The sequence below is a fragment of the Azolla caroliniana genome, unplaced genomic scaffold, assembly GCF_043228905.1.
Source record: "Azolla caroliniana isolate FFs.n. ecotype wild unplaced genomic scaffold, voAzoCaro1.0.p SCAF_2, whole genome shotgun sequence".
In the NCBI taxonomy this organism is placed as follows: domain Eukaryota; kingdom Viridiplantae; phylum Streptophyta; class Polypodiopsida; order Salviniales; family Salviniaceae; genus Azolla; species Azolla caroliniana.
Window position 1 is genome coordinate 21,391,224 of NW_028230437.1, and position 21,685 is coordinate 21,412,908.

At 38.5% G+C, this 21,685-nt stretch overlaps 2 protein-coding genes across 2 annotated transcripts; both read left to right on the top strand.

The window, feature by feature from the left end:
* Window positions 1-6,369: 6,369 nt before the first annotated feature.
* LOC147867573 (ABC transporter G family member 7-like) lies at window positions 6,370-12,077 on the top strand. The gene is made up of 11 exons (XM_087315350.1): window positions 6,370-6,703; window positions 7,350-7,552; window positions 7,649-7,799; window positions 7,906-8,038; window positions 8,180-8,381; window positions 9,080-9,368; window positions 9,481-9,612; window positions 9,762-9,982; window positions 10,822-11,034; window positions 11,187-11,271; window positions 11,524-12,077. Exons 1-11 carry the CDS (start codon window positions 6,404-6,406, stop codon window positions 11,737-11,739), a joined length of 2,145 nt encoding a protein of 714 aa, XP_087171476.1. The 5' UTR covers window positions 6,370-6,403; the 3' UTR covers window positions 11,740-12,077.
* A 4,417-nt stretch (window positions 12,078-16,494) lies between these two features.
* On the top strand, window positions 16,495-18,963 carry LOC147867574 (glutamate receptor 3.1-like). The gene is made up of 5 exons (XM_087315351.1): window positions 16,495-16,974; window positions 17,165-17,454; window positions 17,653-17,684; window positions 17,833-18,233; window positions 18,365-18,963. The coding sequence occupies exons 1-5, from the start codon at window positions 16,618-16,620 to the stop codon at window positions 18,782-18,784; spliced, it is 1,500 nt and encodes a 499-aa protein (XP_087171477.1). The 5' UTR covers window positions 16,495-16,617; the 3' UTR covers window positions 18,785-18,963.
* Window positions 18,964-21,685: the final 2,722 nt, after the last annotated feature.

Genomic DNA, 21,685 nt, shown 5'->3' on the forward strand with positions numbered 1-21,685 from the left:
AGGTTCGTCATGAATTGCCTGAGCTTGTCGACTCCTAAGGCTTTTGTGAAGATGTCGGCTACCTGGAGGTTCGTGCCGATGTGTTGCAAGTCGACATCTCTAGCTTGAACGTGCTCTCGAATGAAGTGGTAGTGCACTTGATATGCTTCGTGCATGACACATGGAAGAGCCAGATGGATACTGCTCATGTTGTCACAGTAAAGGAGAATCGGATCCTTGATGGGAACGCTCAGATCCTTCCATTTTCTTTTCAGCCAAATGGCTTCACATGTTGCAACAACCACGCCCCTATATATTGGCTTCTGTGCTCGACAGTGTGATTGTCGGCTACTTTTTATTGCTCCAAGAGATAGCCCAACGGAGGAATCTTGAAGTCAATTGTCTATCAGCCTTGTAGCTAGCCCAGTCTGCATATGTGTACCTTTTGAGTCGAACAATCGTGTTTGACTTATACAAGATGTCGTAATCCATCGTCCCACCAACATACTTAAGTACTCTCTTAGCGCAATCCAGATGAATATTCTGAGGTTTTTGCATGAATAGCTGCGGTCGGGTCGTGTGATGGTAAGATAGATTAAGCTACCGATTAGCTAACGATATTGAGTCAGAATCAAGCTTGAGGTTTCGATTGAGAGGGGTTGACACAAGTTTGCATTCAATCATCCTGAACTTGTAGAGCAAGTTGAGGATGTAGTGCCTTTGAGAGATCATTATCCCAACTGGTGTCCGAATTACTTCTATACCCAAGGAAGCAATGAAGCTCCTTCATGTCCTTCATTTCAATTCGGCTAAGCAGGAGGGTTTTGACCTTATGGCCTCTGATTACTAGATCATCCACATAAAGGATGATGACAATCAAGTTGTCGGCGTTGCTTCATACGTAGAGGAAGTTGTCTGACTTTGACATTTGGAAGCCAATTTGATGAAGATACTGAGTAATCTTCAATGTCGAGCACACGGTGTTTGCTTGAGTCCATACAACAACTTCTTGAGTCGGTAGACTGAGGTCGAATGGGTGGTTGATTCGAAACCAGGTGGTTGTATCATAAACACCTCCTCTTCTAATTTGCCTTGAAGAAAGGCGTTCTTTACATCCATTTGGTGGAGGTGTCACCCTCTAGCATCTGCGAGTGCAATGACTATCTGAACAATCATCATCTTCGCCACTGGGCCAAAGGTTTCCTCATAATCAACCCCATGTGTCTACGAGTACCCTTTCGCAACAAGTCGAGCCTTATATCGATTGATAGTGCCATCTGTGTTGTGCTTCACCTTGTATATCCACAAGCATCTGATTGCCTTTTGGTGGGGTGAAGAGGGGATGAGGTTCCATGTCTCGTTCTTGAAGAGTGCTTGCATCTCCTTTTTCATCGCTTCGATCCATCGTAGGTCCTTAACAACTTCGGAAAAAAATTCCGGCTCTCACATTGTCACCACCTTCATCATAAAGGCATAGTGATATGCCATGTAGTCATCGTAGTCGAATCAGTTGACCGGGTTTCTCTCTCTAGTGGAGCGACAAAGTTTCTCATTTGCAATGACTGTTACTTTCTTTACTTCATTTGTCCGGATAATCTAAGCATCAAGGAATTCGAACTCACTATCGAGTGAGTGACTCAATTGGTTGTCATCTGGATCTTCGTACTCCGGCATTTTGGCCTTTCCTTTGTCCATCTTCGGACTTGGCCAAGATGTGCTTTGGTTGCTCGGAGGCTCTTTGTGGCCCACTGAACCTGGTCATGATCAGACTTTCTTTGAACATATGCCTCAGTTGATCTTTGTCTTCTATCTCTTGGTCGGCTGAGTTTGGATCGACTAGGGTTGGAGTCGAAGTTGTCTCTAGTTCATACCAGGATGACGACTCGTTGAAAACGACGCCCCGATTCACTCAAACTTTCTGGGTAGATAGGTTATAGCACTTGTACCCCTTTTGTTCGAGTGAGGACCCTATGAGGATACATTTCTTCGTTGGAGCCGAACTTGTCTCTAGTTCATACCATGTTGACGACTCGTCGAAAATGATGTCCCGATTCACTGGAACTTTCCGGGTAGATGGGTTATAGAACTTGTACCCCTTTTGTTCGAGTGAGTACCCTATGAGGATACATTTCTTCGACTTAGGATTGAGCTTCTATCGCTTTTGTTGGGAATATGTACATAAGAAATTGAGAATATCCTGACGTCGGATAAATACAACTTCTATCCATAGAACTTCTCATGAGGGGTTACGTCATGTACCACGAAGGTTGTACACCTATTCATGAGGTAGACGACTGTGTTAGCTGATTCTACCCTACGATTTCGGTAGGTTCTTTTCGTTCATCATTGCCCTTGCCACCTCCACTATGTGCGATTCTTTCATTCGGCTACTCCATTATGTTGAGATGTGTGTCTACAGGTAAATTCTCGTCGAATTCCTTCCTTCCGAAGATAGGCTATAAATTCATCTGAGAAGTACTCTTTTTCTTCGTCCGATCGAAGGCATCGAACATGCCAACCTGCTGATTTTTTTACTTCATTTTTTAAGGTTTGGAAGTGTTTGAACACTTCGTTCTTTTGCCGCATAGGATAAATCCAGGTGTGCCTGGAGAATTCATTGATGAATGTGACTTAGTATGTGGTTGTTTGGCTTGGTCCCCATACATTTGAATGTATTACATCCAAGATCCCTTTACTTACGTTCCTCTCTTTTGGGAACGATTGTTGATGTTGCTTTCCGAATTGGCAAGCTTCACACACTCTGGTAATCTCCTTCTCTATAAAAATGGGGAGTCTGTTGACAACTCCTTTCGACTTCATGCCCTTGAGCTTCTGGAGATTGATGTAGCAGCCTAATTCTTTTGTGCCACAATTCCAAGTCGGTGCCGACTTTGAGGCCTTTCGCGAACATGGCTAACTTCACTTCGTTTGACTCAAGGATGAACATTCGACCTTCATTTCAACCGCAAGCAATGAGTCGACCTTCCTTCTCAATAAAGCACCCGTCATGACTGAATCATATTGGCATGACTTGTTCTACAATCTGGCCGATCGAGACCAGAATTTTCATGATGGTCGGGACATGCAAATCGTTTTGAGGTAGGTTTGTTTGCCGATATTCCCGAATGGGACATTTCCGACATGCTGAATGGGATGAGCCGTGACATCCTCAGTTTCGATATAGCCGAGTCAATCAGGCTTTCTCAACTCTCGGAACCGATCTTCGTGAGACGTCATGTGATTGGATGCTCCAGAGTAGACAAACCATACATTGTCTGAAGAAGAGGTGTTGGTCGAACTCTGTGCCAACATCGAGTGTGCTTTATGCCTCATTACGAACATTCTGCCATGATTGTCATAATCGAAATTCGTGGCATAGTTCGTGAGTTGTTGGATGGTTGAAGCCAACCCTTGTTTCTTCTTTCAACACTCCTCTTCATAGTGACCGAGTTTTCCACAGTACCCGCATTCAATCAGGCAGTTTTAGCAATTTGGTCCGACATGATGGCTCCCCCTTTTGCTGAACTCCCTTGGTGTGTTTTTGGCCTCTTGCCAATAGTGGAAGTTGTGCTCTCAGGTTGGCCAACCATGTCAGCCTCATCCGTCTTGGCCGGATCCTCTTTCCTCCTCTGACTGGCAGTAGAGCAACTTACCATCTAGTGCATTACTCCTTGGTTGGACATGATTTTCTTCAACCAACAGTATCGACTGAAGGTTGAAAAATGAGGGAGGATTCTCCCTTACAAGGATGGCTGATCTGATTGTGCCGAATCGTGGTGCCAAGTCACCGAGGCATATCTGGATCATTTTGTCGTTGTCGATGCTGACATTTATAGATCCGAGGGCGTTGCACAACTCCTTGATCTTCAATGTGTAACTGGTGATTAACATATCCCTTTGTTGAATATTGTTCAACTCTTGACGGAGTTGAAGCTTGTGTGCGGCCATGTTGGCTGCAAAAATCTTCTTGAGGTTGCCCCAAGCTTCGTTTGGCATTTTTGCCTCTTGAATATAGCGTAGCGTGTGATCATGGACACATGATGCTAGACAATACAACACATGACTTGCTGCTCACTCCCATGTTGAGTAGTCAACATGTGTCAGGTTGGGTTGATTTTCTTGCGCTCCTTCAATGTAACACCAATAGCCTTCGCCGACAAGGTATTGGTGCATCTTGTATTCCCAAGATGCAAAGTTCTTCTTTATTGAGTAGGAAGAGCGCTTCCCATTTGAGTGTTCATGTTGTAGTTCTTCTTTATTGTTGAGGCAATTTTATTTTATCGTCGGCGTGTAACACAACACAGTTGAGCATGTTTTGATCAGACTACCACACCCTTTGATACCATGTCAAGAAATGGAGAGTGTAGGTGATATTGTGCAGCGAAAGGAAATTGTGTTTGAGTGTGAGACGAACAGAGAGAGGGAGAGACAAACAAAGAACAAGAAGCTATATTACAAAATATGAATTATACATCCAACAATGTACTATTTACAAAATTAGCCTGAACCTAGAGTGTCCGTTGCTAGTGTGAAAGCCATTGCATAGGCGAAGTTGGGTTTGACTCTCAACACTTCCTTTACATACTTGGCAACCATTTCTTCCAATTCATCAATGCATAGACCAAATAGAGTTTGTGAGAGTGGGCATCCTTGCTTAACACCAATAATGCTATTAAAAAAGTCTAAAAGTCTATCGCTCATACACACAACATATAACCTTCTCATAGATTCGGGAAATTGCAAGCATATATTCACTTGGCACCTCGAGTTCTTCCATTCACCTCTAAATATGCTCATGAGGTAGCATATAAAAAGCTTTCTTGAAGTTTACGAAGCAACAATATAAACATTTACCTCTAAGGTGAATTTCTTCCATTAATACTCGAATGGTGACAAGGTGATCAATGGTGCTATGGAGTTTTCGAAAGTCAACTTGTCCATAAACTCTCTTACCATTTCTTTTAGCTCATGCATATATATTTGATTCCCTTATACATCCAAATAGTTTTGCGATTAGCGAGCCAACCATGATGGTTCGATAGTTGTTTACATTATTTACATTTTCACCTTTATGTAAACCAATTTGTAACTAACAAACGACAACAGTTTGGTTTGAACCGAACTGAACCACGAAACCACGACTTAATGGTTTAAAGAGTTCGGTTCAGGTTTGGGTGTTTTTGAAGGGTTCAGTTCGGTTTCAACAGCTAGAAACCGCGGTTTAAACGAGTTAACAATTTTTTATTTTTAAATTTTGAAAAAAAAATTAAAAAATTGTTTTAAAACAATCTTTTCATTTTCATGCCGTATTCTCCATTTTATTAAAATTTTTAAAACTTAAATAATGAAATATTTTAAATTTTGACCTAAGTTGAAAATCGAAACCGAACCACGAAACCGCGGTTTTATTGGTTTAATGGCTTAACGGTTTGATTTTTTTTTAATGGTTCAGTTTAACGGTTTCGTGGTTCGGCACCAATTTCAAACCGGTTCGGTTTTGACCCTCTCGAACCGAACTGAACCATTGCTTATTGTTATTTGTAAGCCAATCGCACAACATACCATGTTGCAATGCATGATTATAAACATATCCATGCATGTGCTTCCTTCCCATCCATTTGAGCATTTCAACCTTTCTACATTAAAGATCACTTGCTTTCAAGAGGCCAAATTCTTAAGTCCTATGTATATACATCTTCAATTGTAAAGAAGGGAGACATACATAAAAGAGAACCATAACACATCATCTTTCCAGCAAGAGATAGCTCATATAAATTCTTGTAATGCATAAACAAGTCAAGAAGAGTTAATTCACCATAACTCTTAACATGTTTCTTTTTTCGCTTTTCCCAAAATTTAGCACATGCATGTGCTTTCTCTTGCATTTGGAGAAATCGTTGAGTAACTCCACATATTCTTCTCTTTCTTTCTTTGAATAAGCCACTCATGCAGACGTTTTCGGTAATTTTTATTGTCTACATCGAAAATCATTAAGGCACGTTCGAGCTTCATGACATTCTTTATCAAACCAAATATATATATATTTTCTTCTTGAAACTACAGTTCATGGTGCATTTCCAAGATATGTATGTGTGTTTAGTCGAAATGTTGTCCTCGGCCGAAGCCAGCCTATCGTAATCTAGGCCAGTACAGTGGTAGTTTCCAGAGCGCATGTCCGTCCGGGCAGGGGTATGTCAGGTAATTCTAATTTCTATTCATGATCATGAGCTTCTTCATAACTCACTTATAATTCATTCCTTCATTCATGGGGAATAATAAGAAGAAGATAAAAGAAAGAAAGCCATAGCCAAGAAGAAAGAAGAAGCAGAAGAGGCAGAGCAGAGCAGAGCATATTACTGTTCCATCCATTCTACAGTAGTCTCTTTCTTCTTCTTCTTCTTTTGTTTTCATAACTCTTCCAGCCATGCCAGCTGCAGGGCTCATAGCTGCTGTGGCAGGAACTCTTGCTCTCAGTCTCCTCAGCCTCAAGAAACACCACAGCCACCATATCACTCATGATGATGAAGAAGAAGAAGTAGAAGGAGAAGAAGGAGAAGGAGAAGGAGGTGTGGAAGTGGAAATGGAAATGGAGGATGATGGAACAGGGCTTCTTGATGTAATCCAAGCTCAGGGCCGTGGCAGTGCCAATGTTGTCAGAACCAGAGCTGTTGACTTGCGATGGCACGATCTTAACTGCGTCATGTTGGACACAACAGGAAAGAAGGTGTGTGTGTGTGTGTGTGTGTGTGTGTGTGTGAAAGAGAGAGTTTCTGATGGCACGACCTTTCTCTGTATCGTAATCTATCTATACCTATATCTATATATGTAAGCATTCATTCCAGCTATTATGCATCCATGGCAAGAGTTTCTCTTTCCCTGTTCCGGTGAGTCTTTGCCTAGGAATCATATGTGTCTCCTTTCCCAGCACCTTCTTTTATCTTCTTATATATTGAGGCTCTTGGCACATTGGAGGAAAAAAGCATGAAATGAACCTCTACTGGATTATCATTTATCTTATCCATACATCAGTATACACATATTGATAAGGCATATTTTGTAGCATGCCTGCAAAATTTCACAATACCATTCTTCTTATGTTTCAAACTCTTGCAACTGTGAAGAGAGAAATGGTGTGCTGAGGAGGATTGAAAGAAATGTGATAACAGTGAAAGATGAATTGATGCTTAACACTAAGGAGTCCTGGTCAGCTATGATAATAATCTTAAAGAAATTTTCTGCTATCACAAAATTGCGAAATGACACATAGAGACACTTAATACAGCTATGATGTCTGGAAAAAAGTACAATTATTTATAAAAGTATAAACCATATCTTATGTGTGTGCTTGTGTTTGAAAATTTTGATGACAGATAAAACATTTACTAAAAGATCTTGTTGGAGAGGCGAAGTCTGGACGTCTACTGGCTATCATGGGGCCATCTGGCTCAGGGAAGACCACACTTCTAAACGTGTTAGCTGGCCAGGTTTCTGCATCATCTCGACTTATGCTTACCGGCCATCTTTACATCAATGGCAAGGCACTGTCTTCATCATCCCCCTCATTAGCGTACAAGTATGCATGCTTCATATCCTAACAACCCAGCATCATCTTTATTTCCAAGTAAAAGTTAAGACTATTGTTTGAAAAAAAATTGGCGGAGCTTTTTAGGGCTGCGTATGTGAGGCAAGAAGATATATTCTTCTCCCAGCTCACTGTGAGAGAGACTCTCTCTCTTGCCGCCGAGCTTCAGCTACCAAGATCTCTAGCAAGTGAGGAGAGAACGAAGTATGTAGATACTATACTTCATCGCTTGGGGCTGGTAATGTAGTGATTTATGTGCTTTCAACCGAATAAATTGATGGGATATAAGCAACAACGAGCTGCTTGTATGGAACTGATAATATGTTGTTCTCTCTGGGGTATAGATTACTTGTGCAGAGACGCGTGTTGGTGATGCGAAAGTTCGAGGCATAAGTGGTGGAGAAAAGAAGAGATTATCAATAGCTTGTGAGCTCATTGCAAGTCCTTCTGTGATTTTCGCTGATGAACCAACAACTGGTGAACTTTATTCCGTGCTTGTATTTTCTAGTTTGACTTCATGCAATCTATACATTGATGTCATCATATTATGATGATACACTTCTATTTATTGTTTTGCTATTATTAGAGGCGTCTCTCTCAATCCATTGTGTGGGACAGGGTTGGATGCTTTTCAAGCAGAAAGAGTCATGGAAACTCTCCAAAACCTTGCAAAAGATGGACATACAGTTGTTTGTTCAATACACCAACCAAGGGGATCCATTTTTACGAAGTTTGATGATATAATACTGCTCGCACAGGGTTCTCTTGTATATGGAGGTCCAGCTAAGGATGATGCTATATCCTACTTTTCTGATATTGGGTAGGTTTTCATTCTGTGTACTTGGAACTCTACATTGTTTGGAAGTGGTATAGGAAATAAGAAATTGGTTCAATGTGAGTTTTTCCAAGAAAAGGTATGAATTCGCATATGCTTGGTGTTGTGAAGAATGTAGAGTATGATCCTAGTAGCGGTCAAAGCAGAAGTAGATGGTATGGAAATTGATTGATGGCAAGATATATTTCTTCTGCATTTTATGTTCACCAGTTCCTGAAATAGTGGATGAGATATAATTTACCAGTGACTTGTACCCATGGGCTGTGGCTGACGCTGTATACATACATGCCAAATGAGCCAATGATAAAAATTGGAGTGAAACTCTGTTTGATTTCTGAACAGTTCTGTTTATTCTATTGCTGAAGCTATATATGTATTAAAAATGTTAGTCAAAGTGAGGTTGGGAGAGAAAAGATGGATAGTAGCATCACGTGGAGGCTGAACCTAACATAATGGAATAAAACTGATACACCCATTATCCATTAGTTCCACTTCTGAGTGCCAAATTTCACTGAAAAATAATCTAAAATGTGTTGAAATTAAATTAAAAAGAAATGTCCTAAGACAGTAGTACATGATTATTAAGTTCATGCAGAAACATACAATGTTTTCTTTGGTTTCTTTGATGTAATGGACACAAGAGAGCGAGTGATTGAGTGGTTGGTTTATGCATAAGGAAACAGTCACCCTTGCCCAGACCATGTGAATCCAGCGGAGTTTTTTGCGGACTTGATATCCATTGATTATAGCTCATCTGAAAATGAAGATTTAACTCAAAAGCGTTTGCAGCATTTGGTTCAAGCCTTTAAAGAACACAGAATCAATGTAAATGGCGAGTTTAGTGATAAAGTAGTTGCCAAACCTCGAAGAATAGCTAAAGATGATGCTACAGTAAAAAAGGCACGATCAAAACATGACAAAGTAGGTTGGTGGAAACAATTTCGGTTGTTGCTGAAACGTGCATGGCTTCAGGTTTGCCATAAATTTATAAGTATTTTTCATTTCTTATTTGTGACTTTATGCATACTTTTTCGTTATCTTTCTTGTGTTTTTAATATTTTTACTGAAGTTTTCTATTACACAGACCATTAGAGATGGTCCTATGAATAAAGTTCGTGCGAAAATGTCGATCTCATCGGCACTTATTTTCGGATCGATTTTCTGGAGGATGGGATTTTTGCAGACTGCAATTCAAGATAGGATGGGTCTTCTTCAGGTTCTCCTTCGATATTTGCATTGCTTGAATGTCAAAATGTTTGTTTGGTGAAAATTAAAAACCCTCATTTCTCCGCTATCATTGATACTCTCTCTTACATATGCTTGTGGAAGTAGAAAATTTATTCGATGAGTGGAATGTTGTCATAGGTGGCTGCAATCAACACAGCAATGGCAGCACTTACCAAGACAGTGAATGTTTTTCCAAAAGAGAAACAAATTGTTGATCGTGAACGAAGCAAAGGAAGCTATAAATTGGGTCCCTATTTGTTGTCGAAATTGATTGCAGAAATTCCAATTGGTGCATCATTTCCTTTGGTTTTCGGGACAATATTATACCCGTTGGCAGGGCTTAACAAGTCTCTTATCAGGTATGTCTATAAATAAACTGTGTTACTGTAAATGAAAGAGCATTAGTAGGTGTAATTCCAGAACCCATCTGCACTATCACTTCCAGGTGACATAACTTAGCTCATATTCTCGTTGATGCAAGAATGGGCAATGGTCACCTATGCATGTTCAGTGCTGAGCAAGGTCAAGAGTCTGACCCACCTTTGATTGCATTCAAGTTTCGTTTTCCTCACATTTTTTGAGCCTTTGCCTATTCATACACATTTCTATGTCAATCACAATGTACACTTGCGACATTCATTTGTGACTTCATGATGAGAGAAATTGACTTATCAACTCCACATACACTACGTGAAAATATTTCACTGTCCCATAGGTCATTATTTGATCTCTGAGGTCGATAATAAAAATCTATTTGTATCTGTCTCCAGATGTATTGGTATGACAACACTTTCCTATAATTGTATAGCAATGTTTTTTTGCCCCTTGCTCCACAGTTATCGTGGCACATTTCGTTCCCATTAACCTAATTCGTATAACAATTATAGCAAATCAGTATTGATGGTCCAAAATGAAGAGCTCATGCCTTGGCGAAGGGAAACTCAGTTTTGAAAACTCATTGAATATTAATTTTCTGTGTTTTCTGAAGAGTCGCTCTCAACCATAGCAAGTAACTTGTTTTCCAAAAAATAACAAATAAGGGCAAATGTTGTTAGTGTAGGGGAAACCCTTCCACTCTTTTTATTGCTTTATTGTAAAACTTTCATCTCTTTTTATTTACTGATGCTATTATACCCTGCCTATCCATTATTTTATTTGTCTCAATTCATTTGTGTTTTTGTTTTGCTTGCATGAATAGGTTTGGGCAATTTTGTAGCATAGTTACAGTGGAAGCATTTGCTGCGTCTGCAATGGGTTTGACTGTTGGAGCAATGGTACCCACCACCGAGGCTGCAATGGCACTTGGACCTTCCTTGATGACAGTTTTTATAGTTTTTGGTGGTTACTATGTTAACTCGGAAAATACGCCTGGAGTGTTTCGATGGATTCCTCGTGCTTCTTTGATCCGATGGTATATGTTTGTTTATATATGAGGAGATAGTCTTTAGATCAAAAGTGTGTTGGAAACTTACTACACACCATATATTGGATGGATTATTTCATATCATAGCCATTGTTGCATCTTCAAGGGGGTTAATACACATGTCTAATTGATTTTTTTAGGGCATTCCAAGGGCTATGCTTGAATGAATTTAGAGGGCTGAAGTTTGAGCATTCCAATTCATATGATCTACAAACAGGAGAGCAGGTACTTTTTTTAATAGGGGAAAACACAAAAATACCCTAACGCATTTTGGATGTTTACCTACATAGCCCCAAGGTTTTCAAATATTACCTGAATGATACTACCACAGTATTCTAGTAAAATTTGGAAGCTTGAAGGTATTGTAGGAAATGTGAACGAAGTTTGGGGTATTTTGCTGTTTGAACTTTCTTATATCAATATCTAACTATATATTCTGAACGAAGAGTACTGAAGCTGGTTGTGTTTGTACTGAAGGTATTAGAGAGAATGACCTTTGCAAAGAGTTCTATCAAAGAAACAATGTTGCAAGAAGCTCGCATACTACTGTTTTGGTATTGTATGTCATATGCTCTTCTTCAGAGAAATAAGCCAAAGTTCCAGAAGTTCGAATCACCGAGCTCAAAGGAAGGTTCGTCTGTAAAGATAGAGGAAATTGAGGAGGAAAACAAAGAGTTAATTACATCAAAATGAAGAAACAAGTTATTGGGATGTCTTATGTCAAGAACTATACTAATACTATCAATATTTACTATAATTCTTAAATTGTTAGTGCTGACTAGTTGATTATTGTTGGAAGGTAGAAATTTGTCCCCTCCGAAATTTCTACTAAATTGCATGCATGCCAACATATTCACTCAACATCTGTTTTTAGTTGCACTTGTTTCATAATACAAACCTTGCAGATATCATTGTTGCCAAAAGCAATAGTTCCTACTATTTGGGTTGTTCATTGGCGCTTAAATTTGTGTAATTGCACCTGTTTCATAATATAAACTTTGTGCATTTGATGCCAAATCTATTAATTCCTACTACTGGGTTTATCCTCTGGCACTTTGATTTGTCTAATTGCACTTGTTTCATAATATAATCTTTTTGCATATCTTTTTTCATTGTTGCCAACAGCAAACTTTCGTACAACGTGGGTGGTGGTTGGGCACTTTGATCGGAGACCTAGGCATAAACATTGACCCTGATAGTTCAAAAAGATGCACGCATGATGCGACATTGATAGATTAGTAAGGGAGGAGGAATCACTTGAAACGAAAACCTATCAATTCACTAGATAAATTTCATCGCAATGGATGCAAGGGCTCTCAAACTTGTGATTATGATCATGACACAGTTTGTCTTATAAGGGTTTGCCTGAGAGATAAGAAGTGGATCATTTCCTTTCATTCCGTCAAAAATTGCAGTTTGTTTCCTATTGCATCATTATTGAATATCTGTAGAAACAGTATTTTGTGTTTGCATTTTGACATTTTTCCAGCAGAAACACACTTAGAATTGAGGTTTAAATATTTGAAGGAACTGTAAGACTAGACCAAAATGCATTACGTATTTGGTTTATCTGAAAAGCGATCAAAATTGTTGTAGTTAGTTTTTGGTATTTATTTAAATAATTGAAGTAAAATCTTGTATTTTATATATATTATGCACACTATCTTCATTGGGACTTATCTCATGATTATCACTAAGCTTGCAATCTAAACCATAAGAACCAATGCTTTTATCCTCCTTGTCATCGATCATTGTGTTGTCATCATCTAAGTGAAACCCTTTCTTTTTTTAATCCACGTGTTTATTTCTTGTGACATTTTTACTTGCACCAAAAGCATTCTAAATTTCAGTTATCTTCTCCTTCAAAAAAGAGATTGCTTATTTTTCATAGATGCTTGGCCTTTGTAGCTCTAAATTTGTAGATAGGTGTATCGATCTCATCCAACTAACACTCATTGGTTATAACTTATAAGCCATACATTCCTTGTTTTTTCTCTTCACGGGTCTTAAGATAACCTTTCTTCAGATTATATTTCCCAATCAAATCATCAACACCAAGTTGAACCAATCAACCTTGATCAAAACAATCCTTTCAATCACAATGATTTTTTGTGGGTTGCCATTTCACATATCCTTTACTCTTTTGTGTTTTATTGATGATCATTATCGTCATGCGTCTCCATTGAGTTCAACTATCTAATAAGTGCATCATTTATCATTCAAAGGTTGATTATCAATATCCATTTGCACAACCATCAAATATAAAATACGGCATTTCATCGGCTACCACTCTTGTAGGACAATTGTTTTGTGAGCTATAATGCAGGCCCTTCATTAGTACTTTTATTAAGGAAGATATAGATGGAGCTTATGTTGTTGAAACTCTCTAGATAAGCATTGCAACTCTAAATGGAAGATAGGAGTGCAAACCCATCCCTATTACACATTGTGACGATGTATTCCTTTGCCATCCACTCATGCTTATAATTTAACTTATGAAAATTGTTATCTTTTACAAATGGGACATGCAAAGAAGTTTGTAACTTCAATGAACACCAAATGTTGTCTTGCTAGTTCGAAAAGCTATTACATAACCAACATAGAAACATGCATCGTGTATTATAATTAACTCAAGCCATACAATGAAAACAAGTGATTAACTAACATTGACCTTGATCATTTCATTTTTCTATGACAAATGGCTACATTCTACTAAGATAATATTATTCTTGTTTTTCTATTAATTGTTCCTCGAGAAAGAAAGCCACCATATCTATTCATCATTGTTTACCTTCAAACATCCCTCTAAGATGAGAATATCGAAGCTACCAAGTGTTAGAAAAAAATTAATATTGTGGCCCCCAAATATTTTTGAAGTACAACTACGATTCCATGCCCCCCGAGAGAGCTCCATTTTCCCTTCTTTTTCATAACATAAGCCACATTAAGGTCATTAGCCTTTCAATTGCCCTTCATGACCATGGTAGCTAATATGAAACCATCAGAACCATACTTGATATCATCACTTTAAGTCTTACATGAAAAGTGCAAGTTTGTGACTTCTAATACATGAATTTCCAAACCTGAGGCTACCACAAATAGTTCTCACACTTCCATAGCTTTAACAATGTTTTCATGATACCCAAAAACATGAAGTGATTAATTGTTAATGCACGCACAATAATGGACTTGTTCTCACACTTCCAAAGCTTTAACAATGTTTCCATGATACCCAAAAACATGAAGTGATCAATTGTTAATGCATGCACAATAATGGACTTCTCGATGGGTAACGGTCCCACCAAATCTCCACCCTTACCATATTATGTAACATTGTTAAAATGGGATGTGCTAAAATTCGCAAACAATAAGGGACTCAACATATATCCTCGTCTAATTGACTTCCAAAATTTAGAACAAGTCGAGTTATTCTCCCACTTGGCACTGAGCATGGCATACTAGCTTGATCCCTTGCCCAAAATATATATCAATCTTGATATTTAGTTATAGAAACATATATGAGTCATTAATTCCCACGCAAATAACCAACCCACATTGTTGTGTGCTTTTTCAAGCTCTAATTATAGTATGCATAGCCTTTGATTCGAGTCCTTAGCATAGTTGATGGCCATTCATTAATTTAGAATGTTATGCAAAATATCCTTTGTTACTATAAACCCCTAGTGTGCTTTGTGAACAATTCTTGATAAGTATGTCTACAATTATTAGTATGATTTTAACAAAAGTATTATAAATTCACCTCATCAAAGAAATGCATCACCAATGATTAAAAGAGGAGGAAGACTCGACCTTAAACAAGGGCTTTATTAGGTCATTCTTTCATGAGTATGGGGGCCTATTACCCGAACTCCAAACTTGTTAAAATAAAATTGTGAGTCAAGACATGTCTCATGTGCAGGATTGCGGCAGTGCAAGGATGTTTAAAATTATTCACCCAAGCCACATTATCACATATAGTGTCAATAGAGAAAATAAAGTTAATATACAAATATTCCTTTAAATTTACTAATTTGAGAATCAAAAACAAATATATAGAGAAAAACACACATAAGAAATCAATAAAGACAATATTATGTTAATGAAGGAGTTTTGCAAGAGAAATCAAGAAGGCCCACAACTGGTGTAACCAGAATGGTTCGACAAAAGTGTGAGGCTTCAATTTATAGTCACTGTTAGTTAGGAATATCGGTCTATATTTGATGGATCTTCATGATCCCCATCATCTATCAACTCTTTTGCCTCATGTGATGAACTCTTCCTTTAATGGTCATCACACTCCCCATTATCTATAACCTCCAAAATCTTTCAAAACCTATTGGACTTCAAAGGAATCCCAAATCCAACCCTTCAAGCCCAAAATGGACATCATAGTAAAGCAAATTGGGATCAATTTCCATATACTAAATCATGGCCATCTTGAATCCTATCATGAAAATGGAGATGAGTATTTGGTCTTTGCTTTCTTTTTTCTTTGTTTTAAAGCTTTGATGCACTTCGACTAACCTCACCCTACAAATCTACATCCATTTCTAGGCAAAACGCGTTAGAGAAAAAAAAAACAAATGAGTGTTTCATCTTTCTTACTTTAATATTACAACCTTGATGCACTTTGACAAAGAAATTCTCATGCCTTTGGTCTTCGTTCATTGTTTTGGAGAATATACTAAGATGAGTTTTTGTGACTTGGATCTTCGAGAACATTTCATTTGCAAAAAGACCAAAAATCTATTCCATTTGGATGACATACTTTGAATAACTGTACTGCAACTTTCGATCCATATCCATACATGATGACATACGATCAAATTGAAAGGTATTCAAGAAAAACAAATGAGTGTTTCATCAATGTTCTTTACATTAAAACTTGGATAAAGTTTGGCAAAAGAACTTCTCATGGATTTGGTTTTCCTTCTTTCCCCCCCAAAAAAAGATACTACATTACCTTTCAGTGATGAGTCCCTTTTCTAAATTCTAACCGTAGGTTTAAATAATTACTTCGGTGTAGAATAGAAACCACTCCACCTTATAATTTTTTTTTTACTACGGCTTAAATGAACAATGGCTTTGGTATTTGTTCATCGATTCTAACGTAGTATCAATAACAACTTATGGTTTCGAAGAAAACAAAAGACATTTTGCGACAGGGATTCTTCCTTTTTTGACAAAGGTTGTATTGCAAGAAAGGTCTATAAAGGCGGCTTTATTTCTACATGGCTCTCAACGCAATAAGGTCTATTAAGGCTTATTTGGATTTCTCATTTGCTCTTTTATTCAATAAAGTCTATAGAGTTTATTCACATTTAATGAGAAAAGTCGCTATGCAAGAGTAGGTGAAGGTGGTTTCCTTGTTGTCCAAGGTAACCTACTCAAAATATTATAAATTCTAGAAGCTTAGAAAACTATGTTTGCTCTTTTTCTTTATCCATGTCCTAAGGAGGAGGTACTATCACACAGACAGGTTTCGGAGACCCGGAAGACATTAATAAGTTAATAAGGAAGGATTAAGAGCATAATTAGCCGACGGAAGAAGTATTAAGACAATAATTAGCGATGAAATGGCGGTCACATCATCGGAGATCGCCATTGGTGTGGATGGGTTTGGTTAGTATAGTGATTCTAGTAGGAGTAGTGTTCAGACCTGTGTTGGTGATAGGAGGAGATAGTGAGAAGAGTAGTATCAACATTCTGGTGCCATTGAAGCTAGGATTCCCGGAGTTTGTGAGATGGGCATCCGTCGAGACCCCGCCCACCAATGCCTCGCTTACGTTCTCTGGATTTGCCATCGAGGTTTTCGAGCGATGCGTCGAGAAGCTCGATTACCCTCTGAATTACAAATTCATCGGCTATGGCGATGGCATCACCGACCCTTCGTACAATGACCTCCTGCACGCACTGGTCGACTCTGAGGTATATACATACATACATACATACATACATACATACATACATACATACATATATATATATATATATATGTATCAAAACACAACAGTTTTTTCTTAGTTCCTTCTTGTTTCTCGGAAATGTATGTACTCACTTAACCCTCGAAAGATTTGTAGATTAATTATGCAATGTTTGAATTGTGGGTTGTATTTAGGACATCGATGGAGTGGTGGCCGACTTGACGATAACAATGGATCGATGGGAAACTGTGGACTTCACACAACCCTATGTGCAATCCAGCCTTCAAATGGTTGTGCCCTTACAACATGGCAGGAATAACCAAGATTTTTTTATATTCCTTAGACCCTTCTCAACTACACTGTGGGTTGCCATTGGGGCCCTCTTCTTTGGCACCATTGTTTTTCTCTTCATCTTGGAGTACAAGAATTTGGACGATCCGTCACAAACTGGCATTATGAAGAAGAAGCTATGGGAGATAATTTGGTAACCAAACTTGCCTTCGCCTATGGATTCTTGCATATGTTTGTATTTGTGTATGTGCGTATTGCGTATGTGTGAGTGAGTGAGTGAGTGTGTGTGCTGTATATACATATATCTGTATACATCACATGTGTCTTTTTCATAATTCCAAACTTTCATTTCTTACACTGTTTTGATGCATCATGGGCTGCATTCATGCAGGAATACAACATTGTCCCTGTTCTTCTCCCAAGGTACTCAATATGTATGTATATATATGTATATATATATATATATTCTAATCTCTCAAAACAAGCTCTATTTGTGGGTAAATCATCAGAAATTTTGATCATGGAATTCTCCACAACATTTGTTGACACTAAAATGACTTTTGGACCACAGGACGAGATGTTTTGTCACATTTGGGTCGCCTATTGATGGTCTTCTGGTTGGTCTCTGTACTCATATTTACGTCCAGCTATACGGCGAGTTTGTCATCGATATTGGCAGCAGAACAACCGAGTCCAACAATCCAAAATTTTGTAAACCTGCAAAAGAGTCGATTAAAAGTAGGGTATCAGGAGGGATCGTTCACATATGATTACATGAAAAATAACCTCTACATTGCGGCAGACCGACTTGTTCCATTAGATTCCGAAGAGGATTATGATAGTGCATTGAAGTCGGGGAAAGTAGCCGCAATTATCGACGAGTCACCTTATATTGACACATTCCTTACAACCTTTGGATGCGATTACTCGAATGTGGACACAGATATCGCCTACTTTAGTGGCTTCGGTTTTGTGAGTGAATTTGTTACTCCAATCTTATTTATATCATGTGCATGGATATTGTTGTCTACACATGGCAATGATGAGGGTTTCAATCATCTTTTTCTTGTTGAGTAAAGCTAGAGACTTTATAATGGTTGCAGGCATTCAAGAAAAACTCATCCTTGACCAACAATTTCTCGCTGGCGATTATAACTCTGGAGCAAAACAGAGATCTCCAGAACATCAAGGATAAATGGTTGGGCTCTGGAGATTGTCCGACTGACATTAACGGCACGGCGAACATATCTCTCGGCAGTTTCGGGGGGCTATTCATTATCATCACAGGATTTTATTTTGTGTGCATCATCGTGAAGATGATAATATTGACCAAAGCAAGGAATTTGACAGCCAATGCAGCACCTTCAACATCTAGGTCATATTCCAATAAGATAGCACCTATTGAGATGAATGCCTTTGGAGAGGAGAACCCAACTTTTACGACTGGTTCCATGTCCCTCAAAGAAGTCACATGCTGTGACGAAATTGGTGTCGCCGAGACTCCTTCGACATGTTCTCACTAAGATGGGTCTGATTTTGTGGCGATGTCCACGTGAACGAAAAAGTTTGCTCATTGATTATATCTCTCGAGGATCGTGAGGTCTGTCTATGTGGTAGTCACCGACCGAGTAAGTGAATTATAATACAATTTCAATGACTATGGGAAGGCAATTCAACAAAGTCTTGTTGGTAAGATGAGGGTAGGATACATTTCCTCTAGCCCAAACCCAGAGAGGTTGTACTTAGTTTGTAATCTTTGTTATTCTATCCACCTGATTGGGTGAAGGTTGTAACCAAGGCCATCGCCTTGAGGTAGATACATTCTTCTAGTGAAAACCTAAAGAGGTTGTATTTGGTTGTATTCAGATCATAGTAAAGTTGTTTTGGAACCTAGGGTTCTGTGGTTTTTCCCTATTTTGGGTTTTCCACATTAAAATTCCGGTGTACTCTCATTTTCTGTCTTGTGGTTTCATCTATTGTTACTTGTGTTTGTAGTCCAAATCATCCCGATTCAGTCCCATATTCCTAAAAATAAGAACCATTGCTTTTATCCTCATTATTGATCATTGGACTCTGCCCCATGTAATCCATGTGTTTACTTCTTGTCACATTTATACTTTCACAAAGAGCATTCTCCTTCCAAACAGAGATTTCTTGTTTCAAAGATGCTTTGCCTTTGTAACTCAAAAATTTATAGATAGGTGTATTGAGTGAAGCCATACATTCCTTGTTTTTTCTCTTCACAAGTCTTAAGATAAACTTTCTTCATATTATATTTCCCTATCGAATCATCAACACTTGTGTTGAACCAATCAATGTTGATCAAAATAATCCTTTCAATCACAGTGACTTTTTGTGGGTCTCCATTTCACACATCCTTCACTCTTTTGTGTTCTATTGATGATCATTATCTTCATGCATATTTATTGAGTTCAACTATCCTGTAAGTGCATGCATTTATCATCCAAAGTTTGATTAGCAATATCTATTCGCACCGCCATCAAGTAGTTTAAAATACGACATTTAATCGACCACCATTCCTGTAGTACAATTGTTTTGTGAGCTATAATGCATGCCCTTCATTAGTATTCTTCTTATTAAGTAAGGAAGACAAGTTGGAGCTTATGTTGCTTAAATTCTCTAGATAAGCATTGCAACTATAAATGGAAGATAAGAGTGCAAAACCATCCCTATTACACATTGTGACCATGTATTCCTTTTTTGCCATCCACCATCCAAATATTTTTGAAGTACAACGATTCCATGCCCCTCAAGAGAGCTCCATTTTCCCTTCAATTGCCCTTTTTGACAATGGTAGATAATATGAAACGATAGGAACTATACTTGATATCACCACTTTAAGCCTCACATGAAAAGTGCAAGTTTGTCACTTCCATTACATGAATTTTCAAACTTATGGGCAACCACAAATAGTTCCCACACTTCCATTGCTTTAACAATCATTTCATGATACCCAAAAGTGTGAAGTGATCAATTCTTAATGCATGCACAATAAATGTACTTCCTGATGGGAGCAATGGTCGCACCAAACCTCCAAACTAACCATATTATGTAACCTTGTTAAAATAGGACATGTTACAATCACAAACAATAAGTGACTCAACATATATCCTCATCTAATTCATGTCCAAATAAGAATAGGTTGAGTTATTCTCCCATTGAGCATGGCGTACGAGCTTCATCCCTTGCCCAAAATATATATCAATCTTGATATTCAGTTATAGAAACATATATGAGTCATTAATACCCACACAAATAACCTACCTACATTGTCATGGCATTGCACTTTTTCAAGATGTAACTATATTATGAGTAACCCTTGATTCGAGTCCTTAGCATAGTTGATGGCCATTCATTAATGTAGAATGTTATGCAAAATATCCTTTGCTACTATAAACCCGTTGTGTTTTTTGTGAACAAATTTTGATAGCTATTTTTACAATTGTTAGTAATGACTTTAACAAAAGTATTGTAAATTCACCTCATCAAAGAAATACATCACTAATGATTAAAAGAGGAGGAAGACTCAACTTGAAACAAGGGCCCCTTCTGGATTGATCTCCATCATTGGATACAAGTTATTGTACTTGTGTCCATTCCCGATCTTTAGATTTCCTCGACTGATCATCCATGTCGACTCACTCACAGTCGTTTTGTACCCGTCTTTGGCTAACATACCTGCAATTCTGCACTCCTGCCCATTGCCTAGTCGGACTATGCCGTTGGCTTCAGCCGAATAGTTAGAAAACCATTCGATGTTCGGGGTTACGTTGAATGTTGCACCGGAATCTAGCAACCATGTATGTGCATCTTGCGCAATGTAGAGGACTTCTCCGATTAACAAGTCCTCTAAGGAGAGGATTTCTCCCGATTGGGTGTTGGCAACATTGACTTGGTTGCCAAGTGGAGAGCGGTTTGAGTCGGATCGTCTTGATTATGCTCGAATCGTTGACCACTCTCTTTCCTCTTGATCAACTAGCAATCGGAAACATTGTGACTGACTATTCTACAACGAGTGCAAAAATCGCCTTGTTGGCCATTTCTCGACTTCGACTGCTGTTGGTCTCCACTTGTTTTTGACCGATTGGTATTTCGACCGGTTTTGTTGACTTGTTCTCTCGATCGACTGAATTGGTCGATCGACTTGGTCGGGTGGTGGGCTTTTGCCGACTCGTCGATGGTGAGTCCCATCGATTTTCGTCGAATTTCCTGTGTGAGGACTTGACCGACTGTTTCTTCTAGATTTACGTTTGGTCGGCTATTGGCAAATGTCATGCAGAATACCTCCTAACTCGCCGGCAAGCTTGATAGGAGGGCAAGGGCTTTTACTTCTTCTTCGAAGTTGAACCCTTGGGAGGAGAGTTCAAACAACAACTGACTGAATGGTCATCCTTTCTTTTTGA

What these genes read in the sequence shown, in the direction of transcription:
- LOC147867573 (XM_087315350.1), top strand. Translation starts at nt 6,404, where the DNA reads ATGCCAGCTGCAGGGCTCATAGCTGCTGTGGCAGGAACTCTTGCTCTC. An exon ending in CGCTGATGAACCAACAACTG is followed by an intron (nt 8,039 to 8,179) that starts GTGAACTTTATT and finishes TGTGTGGGACAG; the next exon opens with GGTTGGATGCTTTTCAAGCA. An exon ending in CGTGCTTCTTTGATCCGATG is followed by an intron (nt 11,035 to 11,186) that starts GTATATGTTTGT and finishes TGATTTTTTTAG; the next exon opens with GGCATTCCAAGGGCTATGCT.
- LOC147867574 (XM_087315351.1), top strand. Translation starts at nt 16,618, where the DNA reads ATGAAATGGCGGTCACATCATCGGAGATCGCCATTGGTGTGGATGGGT. An exon ending in GTCCCTGTTCTTCTCCCAAG is followed by an intron (nt 17,685 to 17,832) that starts GTACTCAATATG and finishes TTTGGACCACAG; the next exon opens with GACGAGATGTTTTGTCACAT. An exon ending in ACTTTAGTGGCTTCGGTTTT is followed by an intron (nt 18,234 to 18,364) that starts GTGAGTGAATTT and finishes TAATGGTTGCAG; the next exon opens with GCATTCAAGAAAAACTCATC.